At 34.8% G+C, this 25,505-nt stretch overlaps 3 protein-coding genes and 1 non-coding gene across 5 annotated transcripts; all 4 read left to right on the forward strand.

Moving 5' to 3' along the window:
• Positions 1–1,234: 1,234 nt before the first annotated feature.
• LOC131176677 (disease resistance protein RPV1) lies at positions 1,235–19,022 on the forward strand. 2 transcript variants are annotated; one of them, XM_058141755.1, is made up of 3 exons: positions 1,235–2,043; positions 17,554–17,755; positions 17,873–19,021. In XM_058141755.1, the coding sequence occupies exons 1-3, from the start codon at positions 1,883–1,885 to the stop codon at positions 17,885–17,887; spliced, it is 378 nt and encodes a 125-aa protein (XP_057997738.1). In that variant the 5' UTR covers positions 1,235–1,882; the 3' UTR covers positions 17,888–19,021. The 2 variants fall into 2 exon arrangements, with proteins under 2 accessions (XP_057997738.1, XP_057997737.1); XM_058141754.1 differs by having other exon boundaries at positions 17,554–19,022.
• On the forward strand, positions 14,535–14,641 carry LOC131176682 (small nucleolar RNA R71). Its single transcript, XR_009146638.1, has one exon. It is a non-coding gene; the product is annotated as a small nucleolar RNA R71 (small nucleolar RNA).
• LOC110662838 (disease resistance-like protein DSC1) lies at positions 17,896–18,964 on the forward strand. Its single transcript, XM_058141751.1, has 3 exons — positions 17,896–18,074; positions 18,457–18,592; positions 18,662–18,964. The coding sequence occupies exons 1-3, from the start codon at positions 17,896–17,898 to the stop codon at positions 18,962–18,964; spliced, it is 618 nt and encodes a 205-aa protein (XP_057997734.1).
• Positions 19,023–20,185: 1,163 nt separating the features above from the next.
• LOC131176678 (uncharacterized) lies at positions 20,186–21,530 on the forward strand. The gene is made up of 2 exons (XM_058141756.1): positions 20,186–20,481; positions 20,569–21,530. The coding sequence occupies exon 2, from the start codon at positions 20,749–20,751 to the stop codon at positions 21,271–21,273; it is 525 nt and encodes a 174-aa protein (XP_057997739.1). The 5' UTR covers positions 20,186–20,481; positions 20,569–20,748; the 3' UTR covers positions 21,274–21,530.
• The last annotated feature ends 3,975 nt before the right edge of the window (positions 21,531–25,505 follow it).

The following is a 25,505-nucleotide window of genomic DNA, read 5'->3' on the forward strand; positions in this document are numbered from 1 at the left end:
AATACATTTGACTCAATACAAACTAAGAAAAGACCAAAGATGTCTTAAGTCGTGTCGAAAATCTGGCAAAGTCTTCTCTATACCTATGACCTACCCAACCTGCAAAATGGTTCAAATAACACTTCTAAACTCAACCCATATCTCATCATCATTATATGGCCCCTCCTAGGCCCTCCAAACCAAGCAATAATCACAACATCAGACAACTCAATTATAAGACTTCAAAACTAATATTTTTCAAAAACTATCCAAACTAACTTTAAAAACTTTATAAACCTGCCCTGTGGTCCTTAACAACATTATAAGGCTATTGCAATAGGAATCGTAATTTTTTTATCATCCACGAATATTTTATAAATTTTATTCTAACCCAGTACAAGACAAAACTTGAGTAATGTAGAGTTCGAGTTTACCTATGCTAAATCTGACAACTGGAACGCATCCAGAATGTCTGAAAAAGGTAGGGTAGCCTATAATCTTGACCCGATTTTGAAATGGTTCCAGCAACTTATCTGCTCAGTCTGAAATTATAGATCCGGACGACGATTGAATTTTCACGAAATGAAAGTACGTACGCGAAGTCTACAATACCAGTGTTAGAATAAAATATATATATATAATATTTTTTAAAAAATTAAGGATATTACATATTAATTATTAATTTTTATATATAATCATATATATTAATTAAAAATTTTAATGAATTGAAATTTTATAACAGAAAAGTATATATCATAAATGCATTGATAGAAACTTAAATTATATAATTTGAAATATATTGTTATAACTATATATTGTATATTAACTTTATCCTTTAATACTAAAATTTTGAAATAAGTGAGCATTTAAATTTGATATTATGTTATTTTATTATATTTTAATATAAAAATGAATTTATTTTATATTAAATAGTTAATTATCTAAATACAGTCTAAATGATTTTTATGAATGACATTTTAATTTTTATAAATTTATAAATTAATATTTTACATATATATATATATATATTTTTAAATTTAAACAGTATTTTTATTAATTGAATTAGTAAATATTTTTATTTTTTAGTAAATATTATTTTTATTTACAAAATATCTCATAAAAAATATGTAATAATATTAAACTTATAAAATTAGTATTTTATAGTAGGTTGATTTGGGCGCGAGGTCCAAGTAGTAGAAAACGGTGTATCGCTGGGAAAATGCTATCCAGCATTAATGGTGGTTGCGTTGAAAATGGTGGGCTCTTTGTACTTTCACTCATTGCCCATTGAAAATTCCTCGAAACAAAATCTTGTAGGTGATTTAGAAGAATTGCCCTCCTGAGAAAAAACTCATTTACTTCTAATTAGTACATTTCCGCGTCTAGTAGTAGAAAAGAAAACGGTGGGTTCATTGTAGTTTTCTCGAATGTACAAAATCTTATAGGTGGTTTGATTCTGATCACCTATAAAGCCTTCGCCCAAGTTTAACATTTTTTTTTTATAGCTTTCCTCTTTCTCTGCGATTCCTCTATTTCTTTTTTACCAAACAAAATAGAGCGGCTATTGTGCTTGTTAAAATGGCTTCTACTTCATCTTTAGGCTTCTCCTCTAAAACTACCTACGATGTTTTCCTTAGTTTTAGTGGTATTGATACTCGTTCAAATTTTACTGATCATCTTCATGTTGCTCTGCGCCGGAGAAGTCTTACAACATTCATAGACGATGTTTTTGAGAGAGGAGAAGGGATCTCGCCAGCGCTCTTGAAAGCGATTGAAGAATCCATGATTTCAGTAGTGATTTTGTCAGAAAATTATGCGTCCTCTCGGTGGTGCCTAGATGAACTAGTGAAGATAATTGACTGCGAGAAAGGAATGGGGCGAAAGGTCTTACCCATTTTCTACCATGTGGGATCCTTCTGACGTTAGAAAACAGACTGGGAAATTTGGGGAAGCATTTGGAAAAGTTAAAGAAAAATCTAAGCAGCGCTTGGACACTGTGGAGAAGTGGAGCACTGGTTTGATGGAAGCAGCCAATCTATCTGGATGGGATTCCAAAAACTACAGGTTAGTGTTTCTAGAATTAGACCAAACTGGTCGGTTGGACTGGTTAAATCAAGAATTAGACCAGGAAACTGGTTTGGTCTAATTCGATTTATTTAGTTTTAATTCCCTCTTGAAAAATAAAAAATTTTCAAAATTTAAATTATATTTAACCAGTTTTTTTACTTAACTAAATTGCTTAAACCTTTCAAAACCTTGAAATAGTTAATAAATCGATTCAATGATCAATCTGGTTTTAAAGCCATTTCTACAGGTAACTTCTCGTCACAAGCATGCTTTTGGTTAATAATGTGCCAGATAGCTCATTTATGGATAAATACAACGAGTGTCCTTTAGATAGAAATATTTGCTAAAATTTAAGCAGAGCTTAGACGTTGTGGAGTGATGTGGCCCAACCGCAAGTGCACGGGTCGTACAAGTAATACAGTAAAGATATCGTTCCCACGAGGAGTTGAGTTAATGATTGAATTTTTGATATAAAAGTTGACTAAATTGAAGTATTTTTGAAATTAAAGTAATGAATTTATGGGTATTGAGAATGTGAAATCCATATGTGCAAAATTAATATTCTATTCATCAATGTATTAATTAAACTGAAATTGCATCAAATTGAAATAAGCAAGTTCAAATATAGCAAGATTCTAAAATGGCAAGCAATTAAATTCAATTGAAAATTAGCAATAATAAAAAGGCGATTCCGGAGTTCGGGATTTCATATTCGAGCTATTTTGGGAATTTAAATTGGTTATCCAATCTTATGAAACTTATGGGTTTTAAGGAGATTAATTCTTAAATCCTTTAAATTCCCTTTCGAGTGAGTGAGACAAAGAGTGCCTTAATCAATCTAATCCTACTTTCGTGGAGTTAGAGTTAATTAAGACCCATTAAGTTCTTTAATTAATCTGTGAACCCTCTTAATCCTTAGTCTATTTTTAGATCTAAGTTAATTAAGTCCAATTCCTTGATTATCTATCACAAGGCCTTCTCCTTTCGGTGCCTCAACCATGGATTAAGAACATCACTTAATGGGATCCTACACTAAGCATGTCAATAAGCACACAAGAAATGAATAAAACTCATTAAGATCACAAAATATGGATTACCCAATCAAAATCCACAAAATATCTCAAATATTACAACCCTTACTCCAGAATCAAAATAAAACTACTCACTATCCATAATGCTTACAAGATATATTGAGTTTAAATGGAAATAAAGCTTTAATCTAAGTTAAGGAATAAGAAATTAAACACTAGAAATGTAGAAAAATATGAGGGAAGAAAGAAATCTGCAAATCTTGGTTGAAAATGGTGTAGAAGGTGAAAGTGACTCTTCAAATTCTGCCTCTCCTCTTCCTTTCCTTTTCTGCTCCTTGTCTCCCCTTCTAAAATGGGAAATGAGACTATTTATAGCATTTTTCTGACATGGAGCCCTAAAATGGTGTGTTCTAGGAGGAATTATCTGAGGGAATCTTCTCACTCATTAATGAAACCTTTATGGGATCATAAGTGGACGCATAAGTTATGCAATCCCTTATGCGCTTTTAACTGGTTACGTTCACTTATGCGAAACTGCATGACTTGGTGCATAGGTTATGCACAATTCCGTGAGAGTGCATAAGGGAGGCGTGAATGTGCATAAGCTATGCAGTCTCCTTATGCACATTTCGGCAGGTATTGGAACAGTGATTTTTCTCCTTATGCAGATCTGCATAGCTTATGCGGCAAGTTATGCATAATTTGGTCAATGCATATTTCAGCTTGAAAACTTGTTTTTGACATCTATGGCTGTAGAAGTCACTCCTCAATGCCAAAATTTCTCTTCAGTCCTTCAAAAAACACCATTTTTCCTACAAAACAAAGTAAAAATTACAAATTAATCCAAAATCGACAATTATGAAAAACTAACTAAATAACTAATGAAATTAGCTAAAAAAAACTAATAATAGAATAAAGTGGCTATGAAATTAGACCTAAATGACTATGCAAAATATATGCATCAAATACCCCCAAACTCAAGCTTTTGCTTGTCCTCAAGCAAACTTTAGAATGTGATGCAAAATTTTTAGGGGTACCTTATCCAAAGAGTTATGAAAATTACCTATTAAAGTAACTTAACACCCTTTTAGCCATACCAACAATCCATATACCCATCCTTTAAGATGCAAAGAATCTAGTGCTTATCCAAGCTTTCACCGCTTAGCCATCAAGTCAATTATCATTCAAAATTTCCAAACCAACCAATCAAAAGAGAGAGTTATGCTCAAAAGGAATTCTAGAACAATCAATAGTCAAAGTGTCTCTATATAGAATGATGGAATTAAATGAATGAATGGATAATTTTCCAATCCCATAAGCAAATTCCCTACTCCTATCTCCACTAATGTAGCAAATACTATCAAGAGATCAAAGGTCTTTTTAGGGATGTAATGGGGCCATGGGGTTCAAAGTGAGGTTAAGAAGAAAAATGGGTAAAAAGGATTCAAAGCATGAGAGTATTTCCAATCTTAACAACATAAGGTACACTTCTTATTTTATTATAATCTTCTTCTTTTTCTTTTTTTTTTTTTTGTATATATGGAGGAGAGAAGTACACAATGAGAATTGTCAAGTGCTAGCATAGTTTACAAAACACATAAAAATGGAGGGACATTTTGATACTTTAACTTGTATCTTGCATTTTCTTTTTTTTTTTTTTGATGATTGTCCCTAAAATTGCCACCCCCAAACTCATTTCTTTTAATACTTTGGGTGGAATTCTTTCATTTTGAATGACAATGGTGAAAAACACATATACTAGCACTTTTACAAGATGACAAGCAATTCTTCTCTTTTTTATTGTATATTATTTTTCTTTTTCTTTTTTTTTTATATATATATATATATATATGTACCTAATGTTGTAAATAATTATTCTCATGAAAAGGGTTGGAGTGTTTGGTTCATTGGCTAGGTAGTAATAAGGATTTCAAGAAAAATTAGGGACAAAAAGGCTCAAAGGGGTTTTCAAGGGTCAATTTAATTAGGAAAAGGGCCAAAGGCTTAAAATGAGAAGGTTTAAATCAAAGAATGCCTAATCATCTCTCTTTTCAAGTACAAGCTGGTATTTCGCCTTGAAAGGTTTAGAAAATTTGTTCTAGGATTGGTGAGACATCATTTGACTACCTTATATCCAATAACTCCCTCTAAACACTCCAATCTCTAAAGGACTAGTTGGGTGGCTTTTTGGCTAAGAAGATATAGGCAAGGGATAGACACTTTAAAACCTTGCACCTCTTAGGAAACTTTCAATCCACAAACCCAACTAAAGGTAAGTCAAATCACTCTCATAGGCACATTTTCAATACTCAAGGGATTTGGCAAGAGATTTTAATGCATGATGCATGATTCCTAAAAATGAACAATGCATTAACTAAATGGAGGAAATCTATTTGTATGCAATGTGTACAATTTCTAAGTGATGTATAATGTGTGTGTAAATGTGTAATGTGTATGTATGTATGGATGTATATGTAAAATATTTACAGTATATGTAAATGAAATGGGATGAGATGTGTAAAATGTGAAAAATAAAGCAAATGTGAAAAATAAAGCAAGAAATCAAAATGCACCCCCAAACTCAAAATTAGACATTGTCCTCAATGTCTCAAGCAGTATATTACCAAAAACTCTAAGCAAGTAATAATTACCAGGAATTGTGAAAGTTAAGAGCAAAAAGAAAGAGTTACCTGGTATGGAGCAGAGGAGAATTCAAGATATAAAGGGATGCATAAGAAGCTGCACAGGTTATGCAGAGTAAAGTGCTGTCCAGAACATGTGCATAAGTAGGGTGCATAAGCCGTGCGGTTCTGCATGAGTGACAATAAGGGCTGCACAGGCTATGCAGGACATTTGCATAAGGGGATGACAGCCTGTGCAGTTCTGCATAAGTGGCATAAAGGACTGCATAGGCTATGCAAAATATGTGCATGAGAGTATTCATAGCCTGTGCAGTATATTCAAAAGTTGCTCCATGATGATGAGCAAGGGGAAATGTACAACCAGCAGTAGAAGCATTGAAATATATACAGAGTATGGACAAATATGTACAAAAGGGCAATAAGTGCAATGAAAATCAAAGAAAACTAATGTAATAGCTATCCAATAAAACTTCAGGAAAAACAGAATTTAAAACAAACTAATTCAAAACAAATAAACATAATTCAAAACAAACTATAAATGTTTGAACATATTTACAAAGGAAAAGTCCTACAAGTTGAAACAAAAGTAAAACAAAAACTAATCTAGTTCTATTGTTTTGCCCTTATCCAAAGATGTTGCTAAGGGGCTGGTAGCTGCTGGTTGCTGTCGAAACGATGGTGCTGGAGGAGGTGATGGAGGTGGAGGTGGCATTCCCAGAAAGATCATGAGTTGCTTCACCATCTCCTTCAATTCTTTCTGCTTGTCCCTGGTTTCCATGACAAGGTCAAATAGGTGATCATGACGATCCTTGAGGGTATCAAGACCAGTGTCAAGCTTCCTATCCACAAAGTATATATCATCACTAAGCCTGTCAAGGTAGGTGAATAAGGCTTTAGTGTTGAATGCAGGAGGGGCTGTGGATGAGGAAGGTTCAGCTGTAGGAGGTGTGGGCTGAGCAGAAGCTGCTGGGGTCTCCTGTGCAGACTGAGGGGGTGGGGTAGGTTCAGTAGAGTGCTGTGGGACTGATGGGACAGGTTGGGCTTCTGGTTGTGCAGTGGGTTCAGTTTCTGCTGCTGGTTGTGCAATATCAAAATGTGGCAAACTGAACCCTGTTTTGGATAGGTGTGCAGCATCAAAATATAAGGTGTCCACAAGTGCTGGTATTGGGTGCTCTTCAGGATTAAAACCAAAATGCTTGGCTATAACAGTTATGAGCCCACCCAAGACAATGTCACCTATGGATTTAGTGGCAATATGCAACACATGCTCACAAAAGAAATAACCAGGAGAAACCTTGACCTTGTGAAAAGCACACCATAACATGAATAATTCAGATTTCCCCACAGCACCAGAACTAGTCCCTCTGCCCAAAATAGTGCTAGCAATCAGTCTATGAATAAACCTAAGTGCAGGGTCAAGTATTTGAGAGGTTTTTGATCTGCCAGCAGAAAAAGTCTGAGGTTGGTTTGTGATGATTCTCCAGAATTGTGCAGCATTCCAAATACCCTTGTTTGCTACCTCTACCCCTGTATATGGCACTCTAAATAGCCCATCAATTGCAAAACCAAGAATGCTATGAAATTGATCCAATGATAACTCTCTATTTTGCCCCAAACATCGAAATTTCATAGTTGGCTTAAAATCTACATCATGCAATTTCAGGTTGGCAGAGAATGAGGAAATAAATTCCAATACTAAGGCTGGGTAAACAATTTCTTGCTTGTGCACAAATTCCATCCAACCCATACCATCTAGATAGGCAACCACATTATCAAATAAATCAAGTGACTGTAGAGAATCTACAGAAATATATCTAGTGGGTTGCACCTTCCTTTCCTTAAGTCTCTTAAAGGCTACCTTTTGAACTGCATCCGGAAGAGACCAAGGGAGTTTTGAGACCTGTGAGGTTGCTGACAATTGCTTTTTGCTGGAAGAGGGTGATTTGGTTTGTGTGGAGGCTGAGGTTTTGGGGTTTTTGGGTGGTGGTTCTGAAAATGGGGTGGGTGGTTCCTTGCGTTTGGATAGAGGAGGTGCAGAGGACATGGGCCTAGTGGATTTCGACCGGATTTTTCGTTTGTACGTGGTTGTGGAGGGTGGTGGGGGTGTCGCTTGTGGAGGGGAATCGGGATTGGGAGGTAGCGTTGACAATGGTGAAACCTGGAGAGGGGAAACTGGACGGGAATGGGGAGGCGACTCCATGGTTCTTGATAGTGAGGATGGAGGAGATGAGGGCGGAAATGAGAATGCAGGGAGAAGTTAGGGTTTATCCGACGAAAATGCGAATGGAGAAAAAGGGTATGCCGGAATTGAGGTCGTGGGGGAAAAGGGGTGAGCAGGGATATCGGGAGGTGGAGGTGGGAAGAGAAAATTGCCGAAAGAAATTTGATTTGAATCGGGTTTGTGTAGAAACTGCATAAGTGAAAAGTGAGTTGTGCATAACCTGTGCACTCTTTTATACATGTTTCGGTATGATTTGAACTTCAGAGAAATAGCTCATGCACAAGTGCATAAGTCATGCACTGTCCTTATGCACTGTTCGGCAAGTTTTGAAATCTTGGGTTGGTGGTCATGCAGTTGTGCATAAGTCATGCACCCTCCTTATGCAGGTCTCGGTAGGTTTTGGTGTTTGGAAAATGTGGTCATGCAGTTGTGCATAAGCTATGCACTCTGCTTATGCATGTTTCGGTGGGTTCTGATTTTTGTGGAAGGTGGTTATGCAGAAGTGCATAGGTCATGCACTCTGCTCATGCAGGTCTCGGCAGATTTTGGTGTTTGGGGTTGGTGGTCATGCAGTTGTGCATAAGTCATGCACTCTCCTTATGCACCTCTCGGTGGGTTTTGGACTTTAGAGAAATAGCTCATGCAGTAGTGCATAAGTTATGCACTCTGCTTATGCGCCTCTCGGCAAGTTTGGAATTTTTGGGTTTCTGGTTATGCAGAAGTGCATAAGTTATGCACCCTCCTTATGCAGACTTCGGCAGAGAGAGAAAATGAGGAATTTGAAGTTATGCAAATGTGCATAAGTCATGCACACACTTATGCAAGTTTTGACAGATATGAAATTTGGCAAAATTAGGCTATGCAGAGTTGCATAAGCTATGCACTCTTCTCATGCACTTTGCAATATGAATGAAAATGGCAAGAATTGTGGTTATGCAGGATTGCATAAGCTATGCAGTTGCTTATGCACAATTCAACAAGATTAAGATTGCAATGGAACATGATTTGCAAGTGTGAAAAATACCCTAGAATGAGGAAATATAATTCTATGAAGCATAAACCATGAGAAATTTTCACCAAAAACACATCAATACATACAAAGTCCATCAAAATTTTATCACACAAGTATGTAGAAATGGATCCTACATAAAAGACCTTTGTGAACCATGCCATTTTTACTCAAATTCTACAAATCAACATTTAGCACAAGAAAAACACAATAAAACCTGCATAAAGTTGCATCTATTCACAAATGATGAAATGAACTCTCCAAGTTATGCCAAGAGAATGCAATATTGTCCACCTTGAATTCCACAACCCAAATAATCTCAAAACTACAAAAATGGCTCACTTACCACCATATTAACATTAAAAGCACATATACTTAAAAGTTACACACCCAACCTCACCAAAAACACAAGCCATCTGCTGCAGACACCCTTTTTGCTGCAGATTTCATTTTTCCTCTGCATAAACCAGATAACAGCTCCTGCACAGGTTATGCAGTAAGAACTAATCAGTTTTTTTGGGAGAGTTTGAAGGACAAAGTTTCCAAGTTAAGAATCACTCCCCAGCAGTTCACCAGCCTTTCTTCATTGAAATACATCTACAAGGAACAAGATTCAACAATGTCAAAAATTGAATATGGGGAGATTTAAGATAAAAACAAAAGCAATGAAAATAAAGGTAAATTAGCAAAAGCAAAATAAAAGGACTTGGGATGCCTCCCAAGAGGGCTAATTTATAGTCCTCAGCTGGACTTTTCATGAATTTCAGTGAAAAAGAGGTGAGGGAATGGAGAGCTTGTAACAACTTGCTCCTTTTATTGGGTCTCCAGTTATGTAATGTTTCAATCTATGCCCATTGACCTTAAAATTTCCAGATTTTTCACTCCAAATTTCAATTGCTCCATAAGGGAAAACCTTATAAACTCTGTATGGACCAGTCCACCTTGATTTAAGTTTCCCAGGGAACAATTTTAATCTTGAGTTGAACAATAAAACTGAATCACCTTCTTTGAATTCCTTTTTCCTAAGATGCTTATCATGCCAAACTTTAGTTCTTTCTTTGTAAATACGGGCACTTTCATAAGCATCCATCCTCAGTTCTTCAAGCTCATTAAGTTGCAATAGTCTCTTTTCACCAGCTTGCTTAAGATCAAAATTCAAGGTCTGAATGGCCCAATATGCTCTATGTTCTAGCTCCACAGGTAAATGACAAGACTTACCATACACCAACCTAAAGGGAATAGTTCCTATAGGGGTTTTGTAGGCAGTCCTATATGCCCATAAAGCATCATCTAGTTTGACAGACCAATCTTTCCGAGAATTGTTCACTGTTTTCTCCAAGATATGCTTGAGTTCTCTGTTAGAAATTTCAACTTGTCCTGAAGTTTGAGGGTGATATGGGGTAGCTATCTTGTGCACTACACCATACTTCCTCATTAAGCTCTCAAATTGCTTATTGCAAAAGTGTGAACCACTATCACTAATTATAGCCCTTGGAGCTCTAAATCTACTCAAGACAAATTTCTTCAAGAATTTCACTACCACTCTAGCATCATTAGTTGGAGTTGCAATAGCTTCCACCCACTTTGACACATAGTCAACCCCAACTAAGATGTTTCTATTACCATATGAAGGAGGAAATGGCCCCATAAAATCTATTTCCCAAACATCGAATAATTCCACTTCAAGAATATCATTTAGGGGCATTTGATCTCTTTTTGATAATTTTCCACTCCTTTGGCATTTATCACATTCCAACACAAATTTTCTCACATCCTTAAAAAGATTTGGCCAAAAGAAACCAGCTTGCAAAATTTTACTAGCTGTTTTAGAGATTCCAAAATGTCCTCCATAATCAGAAGCATGGCAATGATGCATAATACTCTGTGTCTCCTCATCAGGAATACATCTCCTTATTAAACCATCGCAGCATCTCCTAAAGAGTAAAGGGTCATCCCATCTATAAAACTTCACCTCATGCAAAAACTTTTTCTTTTGTTGCCATGTCATACCTAGAGGTAAAACTCCACAAGATAGATAATTCACAAAGTCTGCATACCAAGGTAGTTTAGCAACAAAAGAGAAAAGTTGTTCATCCAAGAAAAACTCATTAATAGGGATTTCATCCAATTCTTCTTCATCCAATTTCAACCTACTAAGATTATCAGCAACTACATTTTCAGCTCCCTTCTTATCTCTAATCTCCAAATCAAACTCTTGTAGCATCAGAATCCACCTAATTAGCCTAGGTTTAGCCTCCTTTTTACGGAGCAAATACCTGATGGCTGCATGATCTGAAAATATAACCACCTTTGAGTCAATAATGTAAGGTCTGAACTTTTCCAATGCAAAGACAATTGCTAAAAATTCCTTTTCAGTTGTTGCATAATTTGTTTGAGCCTCATCCAGTGTTCTACTAACATAATAAATAGCATAAGCCTTTTTGTCCTTTCTTTGACCAAGAACAGCTCCAATTGCACAGTTGCTAGCATCACACATAATTTCAAAAGGTAGGCTCCAATCAGGTGGTTACATGATTGGTGCAGTGATAAGAGCTTGCTTCAACCTACAAAAGGCATCCAAACACTCTTGGTCAAATATAAATAGTGTGTCATTACTTAACAAATTAGACAAAGGTTTGGCTATTTTAGAAAAATCCTTGATAAAGCGTCTGTAGAACCCGGCATGTCCTAGGAAACTTCGAATTCCCTTGACATTGGTAGGAGGAGCCATCTTCTCTATCACTTCAACCTTGGCTTTATCAACCTCTATTCCTCTGTTAGATACCAAATGTCCAAGCACTATCTCTTCCTGAACCATGAAATGACACTTTTCCCAGTTTAACACAAGGTCAGTATCTGCACATCGTTGCAAAACTTTAGAAAGGTTAGCCAAGCATATGTCAAATGAAGATCCATAAACAGAAAAATCGTCCATAAAAACCTCCATTATGTCTTCAATGAAATCTGAGAAGATTGCCATCATGCACCTTTGAAAAGTGGCTGGTGCATTACACAACCCAAATGGCATTCTCCTGTAAGCAAAGGTTCCATATGGACAAGTAAAAGTGGTTTTCTCTTGATCATTTGGATGGATAGGGATTTGAAAAAAACCTGAATATCCATCTAAATAGCAAAAATAAGAGTGCCTAGCCAATCTTTCTAACATCTGATCAATGAAGGGAAGTGGAAAATGATCTTTTCTAGTGGCAACATTTAATTTTCTGTAATCTATGCACATTCGCCAACTAGTCACCGTTCTGGTGGGAATTAATTCATTATTTTCATTTTTGACCACTGTCATTCCACCCTTTTTTGGGACAACATGTCTTGGGCTCACCCAAAGTCTATGCGAGATAGGATATATGATCCCTGCATCAAGCAACTTCAAAATTTCCTTTTTAACAACTTCTTTCATATTTGGGTTCAACCTCCTCTGATGTTCAATAGATGGCTTACAATTTTCTTCCAAACTGATTCTATGCATGCAAAAGTGCGGGCTTATTCCCTTAATGTCATCTATGGTATATCCTAAGACTTTCCTAAATTGTCTCAACACTCTTAACAACTTATCAGCCTCTAAGGTACTCAAGTTTGCATTTATAATTACTGGATAAGTGTTATTGGTGCTAAGAAATTCATACCTGAGCTGAGAAGGAAGTTGCTTAAGTTCTACCTTAGGTGCATCTTCTTCCTTGAATGATGGTTGCTTAGATTCTGCTTTTTCCTTTTGTGTGAGTTGAAAAACTGGAGCAGAAATGAATGGTGGACTACCCTCTAAATGTTGAGCATATGCAGCCACATGAGGGTTGTCATAGTCTATGCCTCCTCCATGAACCAAACAATTTTCAAGTGGATCTTCTGGATATTTCTTTCTGAAGTGTTCTTCAACCAGCTCATCAATAATATCAACTCTCAAGCAAGTATCAGCTTCAGAATGATGCTTCTTCATAGTGTTATTAATGTTGAAAACCAATTGCTCTTCACCAACTCTGAGAGTCAATTTTTCTCCCTTAACATCAATCAATGCTTCTGCTGTAGCTAGAAAGGGCCTTCCCAAAATAATTGGGATATTAGAATCTTCCTCCATGTCCAAAATGACAAAATCAACAGGTATGTAGAACTTTCCAACCTTCAGAGGCACATTCTCCAAAATCCCTTCAGGATACTTAATTGATCTGTCAGCTAACTGAAGAGAAATGTGGGTTGGTTTAAGATCTCCCATATTGAGCTTTTCATAAATGGAGAGGGGCATGAGGCTAACACTAGCCCCTAAATCACATAAGGCTTTTGTAGAACATGATTCCCCAATGTGACATGGAATTGAAAAACTCCCTGGATCCTTGAGTTTTGGAGGAAGTTTCCTTTGAAGGATAGCACTACATTCTTCTATCAAAGCTACAGTCTCATGATCTTCAAGTCTTCTCTTATTTGAGAGAATTTCTTTCAAGAATTTTGCATAAGAGGGCATTTGCGAAAGAGCATCAACAAAAGGTACATTTATGTATAGCTTCTTCAAAACCTCTAAAAACTTTCCAAATTGCTTATCAAGCTTGGCTTTTTGAAATCTTTGTGGAAAGGGAAGCTGTGGCTTGTAAGGCTCAGGAGGTATATACTTCTCTTCCTTCTCTTCAATTTTCTCTTTACATTTTTCTGCATTCTCTTGTTTTTCACTCTCATCAGTTTCTTTCTCATTTTCTCTCTTCTCACTATTTTCACTCTTCTCATCATTTACAACTTTCCCACTTCTTAAAGTAATAGCTTGACACTGCTCTCTTGGGTTTTCTGGTTGACTTGGTAGTTTTCCAAAAGACTTGGTACTTGAGGAAGATGCTTGTTGTGCAATCTGATTTTCCAGCATTCTGTTATGTGTCTGCATCTGTTCTAGCCTTGCTTTCATCTCTCTCATCTCCTCATCATGCTTATTTTGGTTAGCAAGAATCTGTTGCAATAAAGCTTCTGTGGTGGAATTTTGTTCTTGCTGTTTTGGAGGAGGATTCATATTTTTCTGCTGAAAATTAGGCAATGGTTGCCTATTTTGCTGATATGGAACTCCTTGTTGCTGTTGTGGTTGAAAATTCTAATTTGGGACTTGACTTTGCTGATTTCCCCATGAAAAGTTGGGATGATTCTTCCAATTTGGATTATAAGTTTGAGAATAAGGATTCCCCATTTGCTTGTTTCCATAATTACCAACATATGCTGCTTGCTCTCCAAAGTCTACTCCACAGCTGGTGGTTCCCTCTGCATAAGCCACTTGTTGTGAACTTCCAGATGATGATGATGAACTAACCAACATACTTAAGTCTTCCATCTTCTTAGCCAAAACATTTGTAAGTGCATCAAACTTTGCATTAATCATGTTGAACGGATCAAGATCATACATTCCAGCAGCTTGCCTTTTTTTAGTTGGAGCTGGTCCTCTTGGACTACTCCAAAGATGAGTATTCTTTGCAATTTTCTCCAATAGCTCATAAGCTTCATCTTCATGCTTCATAATAAATTCTCCTCCTGTTTGAGCATCAATAATTCCTCTGATTGCAGGAGTGACGTTTGTGTAAAAATTCTGATTTATCATCCATTTTGGAATGGCATGATGTGGGCATTGTCTCTCTAATTCCTTCCATCTCATCCATGACTCATAGAGAGTTTCATCTTCTCTTGGTCTAAAAGCTGTCATTTGATTCCTCAATTCTTGAGTTTTTCCAGGTGGAAAATATTGTGCAAGAAATGCATCAGTGAGTTGCTCCCAATTTGTAATGGAGTTGTGAGGTAAAGAATCAAGCCAATCCAATGCTCTATCTTTCAAAGAGAATGGAAATAGCTTCAATCTTGCTGCATCATCAGACACTCCAGGTTGTTTTTGCATATCACAGATCATAGCAAACTTCTTCAGATGTGTGTGTGGATTTTCAGAAGGATGTCCCCCAAATTGGGAGTTTTGGATCATTTGAAGAACTCCAAAATCCATCTTGTAGCTATTTGCATCAATTCTTGGTCTTGCTATGCTCTCTCTCAAGTCATCAAAACAAGGAAAAGCATGATCCATCATACTTCCCCTAGGCACGTTAGCATTAACAACTTCTTCCCCTTGGGCTTCATTTTCATTGTTTCCAGCATTACCAACACCAATTCTAATTCTTTCATCAGCCATGTCTGCTTCTAATTCAGTTTCTCTCAAAGCTTCTTTCCTTCTTCTGGTTTCTTTCTTGTTGGCCTTACAAAATTTCTCAATTTCAGGATTGAACAATAAGGATGTGTCACTTGTGCTTCTAGCTCTTCTCATAAAAGATTAAGAGTACCTGAAAAAGAACAAACAAACACAAAATGAAAATATAACAAAATAAAACTAAAAACAACTAAAATAATCAAGAATTCAATCTTAAACAAACAACTCCCCGGCAACGGCGCCAAAAACTTGATGTGGCCTAACCGCAAGTGCACGGGTCGTACAAATAATACAGTAAAGATATCGTTCCCACGAGGAGTTGAGTTAATGATTGAATTTTTGATATAAAAGTTGACTAAATTGAAGTATTTTTGAAATTAAAGTAATGAATTTATGGGTATTGAGAATGTGAAATCCATATGTGCAAAATTAATATTCTATTCATCAATGTATTAATTAAACTGAAATTGCATCAAATTGAAATAAGCAAGTTCAAATATGGCAAGATTCTAAAATGGCAAGCAATTAAATTCAATTGAAAATTAGCAATAATAAAAAGGCGATTCCGGAGTTCGGGATTTCATATTCGAGCTATTTTGGGAATTTAAATTGGTTATCCAATCTTATGAAACTTATGGGTTTTAAGGAGATTAATTCTTAAATCCTTTGAATTCCCTTTCGAGTGAGACAAAGAGTGCCTTAATCAATATAATCCTACTTTCGTGGAGTTAGAGTTAATTAAGACTCATTAAGTTCTTTAATTAATCTGTGAACCCTCTTAATCCTTAGTCTATTTCTAGATCTAAGTTAATTAAGTCCAATTCCTTGATTATCTATCACAAGGCCTTCTCCTTTCGGTGCCTCAACCATGGATTAAGAACATCACTTAATGGGATCCTACACTAAGCATGTCAATAAGCACACAAGAAATGAATAAAACTCATTAAGATCACAAAATATGGATTACCCAATCAAAATCCACAAAATATCTCAAATATTACAACCCTTACTCCAGAATCAAAATAAAACTACTCACTATCCATAATGCTTACAAGATATATTGAGTTTAAATGGAAATAAAGCTTTAATCTAAGCTAAGGAATAAGAAATTAAACACTAGAAATGTAGAAAAATATAAGGGAAGAAAGAAATCTGCAAATCTTGGTTGAAAATGGTGTAGAAGGTGAAAGTGACTCTTCAAATTCTGCCTCTCCTCTTCCTTTCCTTTTCTGCTCCTTGTCTCCCCCTCTAAAATGGGAAATGAGACTATTTATAGCATTTTTCTGACATGGAGCCCTAAAATGGTGTGTTCTAGGAGGAATTATCTGAGGGAATCTTCTGCCAGCTCATTAATGAAACCTTTATGGGACTGCATAAGTGGACTGCATAAGTTATGCAGTCCCTTATGCAGTTTTCGGCTGGTTCTGGTTCACTTATGCGAAACTGCATGACTTGGTGCATAGGTTATGCACAATTCCGTGAGAGTGCATAAGGGAGGCGTGAATGTGCATAAGCTATGCAGTCTCCTTATGCACATTTCGGCAGGTATTGGAACAGTGATTTTTCTCCTTATGCAGATCTGCATAGCTTATGCGGCAAGTTATGCACAATTTGGTCAATGCATATTTCAGCTTGAAAACTTGTTTTTGACATCTTTGGCTGTAGAAGTCACTCCTCAATGGCAAAATTTCTCTTCAGTCCTTCAAAAACACCATTTTTCCTACAAAACAAAGTAAAAATTACAAATTAATCCAAAATCGACAATTATGAAAAACTAACTAAATAACTAATGAAATTAGCTAAAAATAACTAATAATAAAATAAAATGGCTATGAAATTAGACCTAAATGACTATGCAAAATATATGCATCATGGAGAAGTGCAGCACTTCTTTGATGGAAGCATCCAATATATCTGGATGGGATTCCAGCAACTACAGGTTAGCGTTTTCACAGTTGGAGCAAACTGGCCGGTTGGACTGGTTATATCGGAAACTAGACCAGGCAACTGGTTTTGTTTAATTCAGTTCATTTATTTTATCTATTTTAATTATCACTAGAACATAAAAAATTTTAAAATTTAAACAAATTGCTTGAACTATCAAATTTCGTGAAATAGTTGGTAAATTGATTCATCATACATGTAACATCTCATATGATAAGTATGCCTTTGTTTAATCATGTGCAAGATACCTCATTCAAAAATATAATGTGGGTCCTTTAGATAGATATATTTGCTGAAATAAGAGTAAATCTAGATTTATGTTTCAATAGATAATATATAAAGTTCTATTTATTTATTTATGATAGATATATTTTTGGGCTAATTTTTGAGCAATGAAATTAAGTTCAAATTCAAATGCCTCTGAAGTTTTCAAGTTTCTTTGTATCCCAAATTAAACTCGTTATTACTTTGCTTTGTTTATCATGTTTTGCAAGGCTTGAATCGGAATTAATTGACAAAGTTGTCAACCAAATCATGAAGAAACTGTATCCCATCTCCTTTAGTGCTTGTCCTGGTTTAGTTGGAGTTGATGCTCACACCAACAAAATTCTACCATTATTATGTATTGAGACGGCAGATGTTCGTTTTATAGGAATTTGGGGAATGGACGGCATAGGAAAGACAACCACTACTGAGGTTCTTTTTAGTCAAATTTCTAACGAATTTGATGTTTGCTTCTAAGTAATGTTAGGGAAAATGCAGAAAAGCATGAATTGCTGCATTTACAAAAAAATATTTTTTCTGAACTTGTAGGGGACAAACATTTAAGCATACAAATGCTTCATGTGCTTCCCACTATTGTTCTGGATAAACTTAGAAGAAAGAAGGTTTTCATTGTTCTCGATGATGTCAATGATTCAGAGCAGTTAGAGGCTTTAGCTGGGTATCATGGTTGGCATGGTTCAGGAAGTAGAGTCATAGTAACAAGCAGAGACAAAGAAGTAATTGTTATAAGGTTGAGGGATTAAATTATTGTGATGCTCTTCAATTATTGAGTGTGAAAGCCTTTAAACAAGAGCATCCTCCAGAGGAGTTTATGAAGTTAGCAGAAAGGGTGGTAAACTATGCTAAAGGTGTTCCTTTAGCCCTAAAAGTTTTGGGTTCACATCTATGCAAAAGATCTCCAAAGGAATGGGAAATTGTATTGAAAGAACTAAAAAAAATTCCGATATCCAAAATTCATAAAATATTAAAAATAAGTTATGATTCGCTAGAGCAAACAGAAAAGGCTGTATTTCTTGATATAGCATGCTTTTTCAAGGGCCAAGATAAAGACTCTATAGAAGATATACTAGACGGATGTGATCTTACTCCAAGTTTGGGAATAATTTGTTTAGTGGAAAAGTAATTGTTGTTAATAATAAGTTAGAGATGCATGATTTGATACAAGAAATGGGTCAACATATTGCTTGGCATGAACATAGTAGATTATGGGAATTCACAAAAATTTGTGATATCTTAGCAACTAAGAAGGTAAGACATGAAAAATCTTTTTTAATTCATTTGTCCTGTATACTCATAGCTTTTTATTCTTTGTATTAGGTGAACAAAGCAGTGGAAGGTATATGCTTGGATACTTCTAAAATGGGAATGACACGCTTGAATTCTGCAACCTTCTCACAAATGCCTAACTTAAGATTACTCAAATTTTTTAGGCATTCAAATAAAAAGGACTCAACTCCTGAAACCTTCATACTTGAATCTGCTAAAAAGAATCATCTGCAGAATCTTCCTAACAAGTTGAGTTTACTACATTGGGAGGAATATCCTTACTGTTCTCTGCCCTTATGTTTTTCCATGGAGAACCTTGTTTTACTCAATTTGGAAGATAGGGACGTTAAATGACTTTGGCATGGAGATAAGGTATGCTTTAAAATATTGATTTTTCAATTTGACCAAGAGAAAAAGGGCATACATACTGACTTGAAAGTTGAATTTGTTGTGCCAATGTGCATGCCTTAACTTTAAAATCTCATTTAATGGAAAGTACAATTTTTTATATGTTTTTCTTTTGTTCACAGATTTATTTTGTTGGAATTTTTTTACTAGATTTTATGTAAACATTATGTTTATTGAGCAGAAATCCAATTTTAAAAGGTTATATTTTATGATCTAAGTTAGAATACTCTTTTACATAAAATTGTTCAATAACAATTAATGCTACAATCATTTAAAATTAATTTTATAAATTTTAAAATGGTAAATATTTAGTTAAAAAAATTATTAGAAATTGATTGAAAAACAAAAAGTACTAGCAGTTCTAACTTAATTATTACTGATGAAATTATATATGAGTTTATTCTTTTTTTTTTCCTCTTTGAAAGTTTGCATATATATACTTTTCTGTTTTATCATGTGTAGTGTCCTCTATCTTTCTGGATCGAAGAAACTAGCCACACTCCCAGAGCTCTCCTCGGCTACAAGCTTAGAGCGAGTAGATCTTAAGGGGTGTGAGAGTTTGCTGAGATTCCCTCTTCAATTCAGTTTCTCCACAAACTTACTTATCTTAATCTTGATGACTGCATAAATCTAAGGAGTCTTCCCAGTCTCCTTCATTTGAAAAATCTGAAGGAACTTTCTCTGTCTCTCCATAAATTTGAAGAAAATGTCGGAGATTCCGAGTGGTATTAAACAGTTAGATCTAATATGCTGTGGAGCGGAAGAATGGTCCGCTTCTGTTCAATCTTTTGAAACTCTTAAATACATGCATATCTCGATGTGCAAAAACCTTAGAGGCCTTCCAAGCAGTTTGCATTTGACTTCTGTTGAGACACTTAAACTCTTCAGATGTTCAAATTTAAACAAGTTCCCTGATGTTACTGGATATCTAAAAAGAATACTGTTAGAAGAGGTCGCAATAGAAGAATTACCCCCAACCATCGGATGTTCTTTTCACTTGTTGAGTTGAAACTGGAGAAGTGCAATAAGCTAGAGAGTCTCCCAGGCAGCATTTGTGAGTTGAAATGCCTTGAAGGGCTTTTTCTTAGGGGCTGCTCAAAACTTGGTAGATTGCCTTCGTTATGTGGTTTGTGCTCTTTAACACATTTATATCTAGATGACACTGCAGTTTCAGAATCCCCAGCGACATTTTCTCTTTATCATCTCTAAGATTATTGAGTTTAAACAACTGCAAAAGACTCCAACATTTACCAGAGCTTCCAGAGCGAACAACAGTGCTCCAAGCGTTTAATTGTACATCACTAGAAACTGTGAAATCACCTTTGCCCTTCGCACTTGTACCAAAGTGCAATGGTCGCAGGAGACAAAAAGGAATATTCAATTATTGCAATTGCTTCAATTTGGAGCATAATACACTTGGCAACATTTTGACAAATGCACGACTGAGAATTGAAGACAAGTTTGTAAGTCTCTATCCTCCCCTCTTTCTAATAAAACCCAAGGTTTCTTTTCTGACTAATTTGTCTTTTTTTTTATTCCCTTTCACGCAGGGTTTTTCAGAATTTAGTGATAGTTTTCTTGTTGGTTTACCTGGAACTGAAATTCCAGAATGGTTCAGCTATGAGAACCTAGGCTCTTCAATAGCTTTTGTGCTCCCTCCCAAATGCATTAATGCTAAGTACCTACATTTGGCTTTTTGTGTTGTTCTAGAATTCAAGGTTCCTCTTGCTATGGAAAAGTACAATAATTTCGTGCTTACATGTGAATTGCATCTGAAAAATGCTGATGGCAATGAAGTGCCCTTAATAATGGTTGCTCCTAAGATTTATCATGATAATGTGCATTTCGGGGCTGCCATTGAATCAGATCGTGTGTTCCTTTGGCACAATTGTTACTGTATTAAACCATGGCTCAAACACGATTGTTCTGACGTCAACAAGCTTTCGACTGAGTCTGAGTTCAAAGTAGACAATTTGCATAAAGGTAATGCAAGGCATATTGATTTAGTAGAATTAAAGGTGAAAAGATGTGGAATCCACTTGTCATATGCTTTCGAGGATGAGGAGTACCAATGCAGCCCCAGCACAATCCAAACCAAGCTCTCTTTGCAATATTCATCAACCGTTTCTAATTTTATGCAACAAGTGAGAGGAAACACTTGGTTTTTGAATGACTTTTGTTTTATTCTTTCGTGCAGTTTTTGGTTACTCTCCTTTTGGGTGCTGAAGAGTTTTGGTTCTGCGTCCGTGTTTTAGGATATTTGGTCAGCGGCTGCTCTTTATTTTTTACTGGTTTCGGCTCCTCTTTGGTGGATCCGGTTTTGGTAATTTGATCTCTGCATTCAGCTTGTTTCGGTTTTCCATTGCTGTACTGCAGTTGCTTTTTGTCTCTGCTTACTGTTTACTCTCGGATGGGGTTGCTGATGCTTTTCTCTGTCTCTGTTGTTTGTGCTTTGTTGTTCAGTCTATCTTTTGGTTCTGCTGTGGTCTAGCAATTTTGGTTTTTTGCTGTTTGTGCTTTTTGTTCAATCTAACATTTGCTTCGGCTTTAATTCGATGCAGCAATTTTCATTTTTTTTGTCTTGGAGTTTTCTATTTTTTTTTTTTTTATATCATGCCATTATCTAGATTGGGTATATTGGGGGAGCCTATTTGATGCAGCATGCAGTGCGGAAAAAGATCGACATACAATCAAACCTTTGAAAGTAAATAAGATCTAGGATAAAATAAAGTGAACTGGCTTTATGAAGAAAAAAACTTTATTGAAATAAATCTTGAAATAAATCTTAAAAAATTTGTACATGATGAAAATATGATGGGTATTTATAGAATTCTAAATCCTAATCTAAGTAGGAATGAATTAAAGAGTTTTAATCTAAATATAAATAATATTTAAAGACCTAAATTAAATATAAGTAATATTTTATAGTCTTAAATAAATTCAGAAATATTTTGGATCTGGTGTGGATTTGAGCATCGTGTTATTTACCCACACTTTAGAGAAAACTTGATCTCGAATTTTAAAGTGTGGAATAATAAAAAAACTCCAATGAAAGATCACACTATATCTTGTTGAATGGTATGAACAAGATTGACTTGAATAAAATTGAATTAAAGATCTTTTACGTTATCCTTTGCATGTATCGGAATATCTGGACAAATAAAATCAATGAAAGTAATGTGAATTAAAGGATTATAAAAATTTTCAATCTCCATTGATTTTTCCATTGTTGGTTGTTCTTCAAGTTCCATTGACATCTCCAACTCTTCGTGCACTTCTTTATGTATTTTAACTTCTTCCTCTGGAGTAGATGGTTCAAGAAAATCTAGCTCGAACTCATCATCATCCCTCATAGCGAAATGTAATATAACTAAAGTTTTAGTTTCTTCAATTTCAAATCCTTAAAGCTTAGAATCTTTAGCTTCGAGTTGTTTTTCTAATGTAGGTTTATATCTTTGTTCTTACTTCAAATCTTTGTTCTTACTTCAAATCTTCGACACCTTTTGATGTCTCAATAAGATTTGCTTCCATCTGCACATTCTTTGTTTCTGTTGAAGTAGACAATTTCTGAACAACACTTCGCCAATATTCATCATTAGTAACAAATGTTCTTTTAAAATTAAAGAAAATAGAATCATAATTAACTTTACTGTACTTAACTCCTCCAACTTGATTCAATTTATGGTTTCTCTTATCAATACCACAAATTCCCAACAAGTGGTGAATCTCTTAAGATTGACGATCTATATACGTATTTAATTGCTTTATAGTGTTTGTCCGCTCTTTGATTGTTCAACAAACAGCATGCAACCCCTGATCATGTGATGAGGTTGATTGCCACCACTATCACCAGTATTGGCCATCGTAATGAGGGTAAAATCTTTACTCTGATGTCACCTGACACAACGTGCAGCGGGTAAAAGGATTAACACACGATCAAACCCTTGAAAGTAAAGAAAATCTAATTAAAGATCTTAAAATAAACACAAGACTTAATCCAAAGTCTAGAATAAAATAAAGCAAAATAGTTTCATGAAGAAGAAAACTTCATTGAAATAAATCTTGAAATAAATCTGAACTTGTACATAATAAAAATACAATGATTATTGACAAAATTCTAAATCCTAATCTAAGTATGAATAAATTAAAGAGTTTTAATCTAAATAGAAAACATATTTAAAGACCTAAATTAAATAGAATTAATATTTTAGAATTCTAATCTAAATAGAAAACATATTTAAAGACCTAAATTAAATAGAATTAATATTTTAAAATTCTAAATAAACTAGGAAATATAAATAAAACCTATCTAAAAAAATAAAAATCCCATTAGAATTAAGAATTCTTGTGAAAATAGAAAAACATGGTATGGACATCCATGTTAAGTTTTTCTTGAATTTCTATTAATAAAATTTTCGCTTGTCTAAAAAAAAAAAAAAAAAGATGGGAAGCACAGAGACCAAGCAGAAGAGAAGTTCCAATCAGGCCAATATCATTGCAGATGGCAGATCTGATAAAAGATTGAAAGAATTTTGATTTGTTTACTCTTCAAATGCTTAGGATGAGACTTATCAGTAGTTGCTACTATTATTGTCACAACCAACCTTGGTATATCAGGAAACATATGTAACATGAAAAACCTAATATATCTATATTACAAATCCTATCACAAGGTATCAAGTTAACCAATTCTTTTATGATATAAAATTATATTCAAATTTGTCTTCTCATATAGGGTCAAAAGGACAGGCAAACAATTCATTGAATAATGTAAGTTTCAATTCAAATAATTAATTTACCTAAACATAAATCTCTCTATACCATTAAGCCTATTACTGATCTCTAGTAAAAAATTTCCCCTCTCTCTCTCTCTTATAATATATATATATATATATATATATATATCGGAATCAACCATGAAGCATGTAAAAACAATAAAACAAATAATATACATAATAGACAAGCAGTAATATTTCAATAATATACAAAGTTACCAGAGGCAAAACTCAAAAGCGAATTGTATCTCCACTCCAATCATAATATATAAAAGGGAAATGACAAAAGAAGTTGGAATGAAAATGTTGAAACAAAGAAAACAAATTTACCAATTTTGAATTACCGGTCGAACCCAAGGCTGTCTACGTACCTTTATTACAAAATATAGGATCAAGTCCACGTTACTCTTAAATTATTTACAATCTAACTTTATATTTTCTAATTATCATACAACAAAAACATCAATTATACCCAAATTCCAACAAAAACTGGACAGCATCTCTCCTAAAATTAGACATTTCCTTTCTGAGATCAAGTACAAAAGGGTAATATAAAAAACTTAGTTGGCATCCAAGTTATCAAAATCAATCCTTGTGCACTGCTATTAAAAAGAATATTTGACCAGCACAAGTGAAAGATACAAGCAAACTCCATACTACATCTCATTTACAACAGTAATGGCATGCATTTCAATTGGAAGGGAGATCATATGCAACTGTATATACATCTATATACATTCATTAAGATTCTTGAACTTGAGTGCTAACTAATGAAATCTGAAAGGTGCACAAATCTCATGACACTAAATGGCTGCACACATAAGTAATTTGTAAATATTTCAAATAGTAAATTGTAATATACTACTAATGCATTGCTAAGCTTAAGGCATGGGTTATATTACAAAAGGATAGTAAAGATTAATAAAATGGACATACCTTGTGGCTAATTAAGGGTTTCATGGTTGGAAACATGTTTAAGATTAGTTAAAATGTTGTAAAGCAAAGTTAGAATTATGCAAAGAGGGAGGTCAACATATATGCTTAATTATTGCTTTTTATCTTTTAGTAAATTATTAACCACGGCTGGGTGCATATCTGGAAAGTTCATGTTATTAATTAAGTTCCATTCTAGTCATCTCCAGCCTCACGACATTCACAACTTCACATGCAATTTTACTCTAATTCTTCCAAAAAAATTATGAAAAATGCAAAATCAATAGGCCTACCGATATGGTGTTCACATGGTGATATTATACCACAAAGCAATTTCCCACATCTCTTCACAGTAAGTTCTCTAGCACTATATTGCAAGATGTCTATAACAGTAAGATTCTATAGAAAAACATAGCAAGCAAGCATTCTCTCTCGCTCTCTCTTTCTCTGATACAACAATAAGCTCTACGAATTCTAATACATTCAAATTTTGTATACATGAACAAACAAAATTACATGTAGATAAGCTGTACAGTTGAGATATATTTATAAATTTGAAGGGTCTTTATAATTTGACATTCACAAGGAATATAATCATCACCTAGCAGTAGTAATAACACATAACAGAATCAAATGAACTTACCGGCCTGTTGCTAGGAAAATAAATCAGCCGCTTTTAAACACTTCGATTGATTAAGAAAATGAAGATGCTTTCCTATTTAGAAATGTGATAGGATAATAAAGCATTCATCTCCATAGACTATACCAAAACAGACCAC

Source organism: Hevea brasiliensis, unplaced genomic scaffold, assembly GCF_030052815.1.
Source record: "Hevea brasiliensis isolate MT/VB/25A 57/8 unplaced genomic scaffold, ASM3005281v1 Scaf22, whole genome shotgun sequence".
NCBI classification, from domain to species: Eukaryota; Viridiplantae; Streptophyta; class Magnoliopsida; order Malpighiales; family Euphorbiaceae; genus Hevea; species Hevea brasiliensis.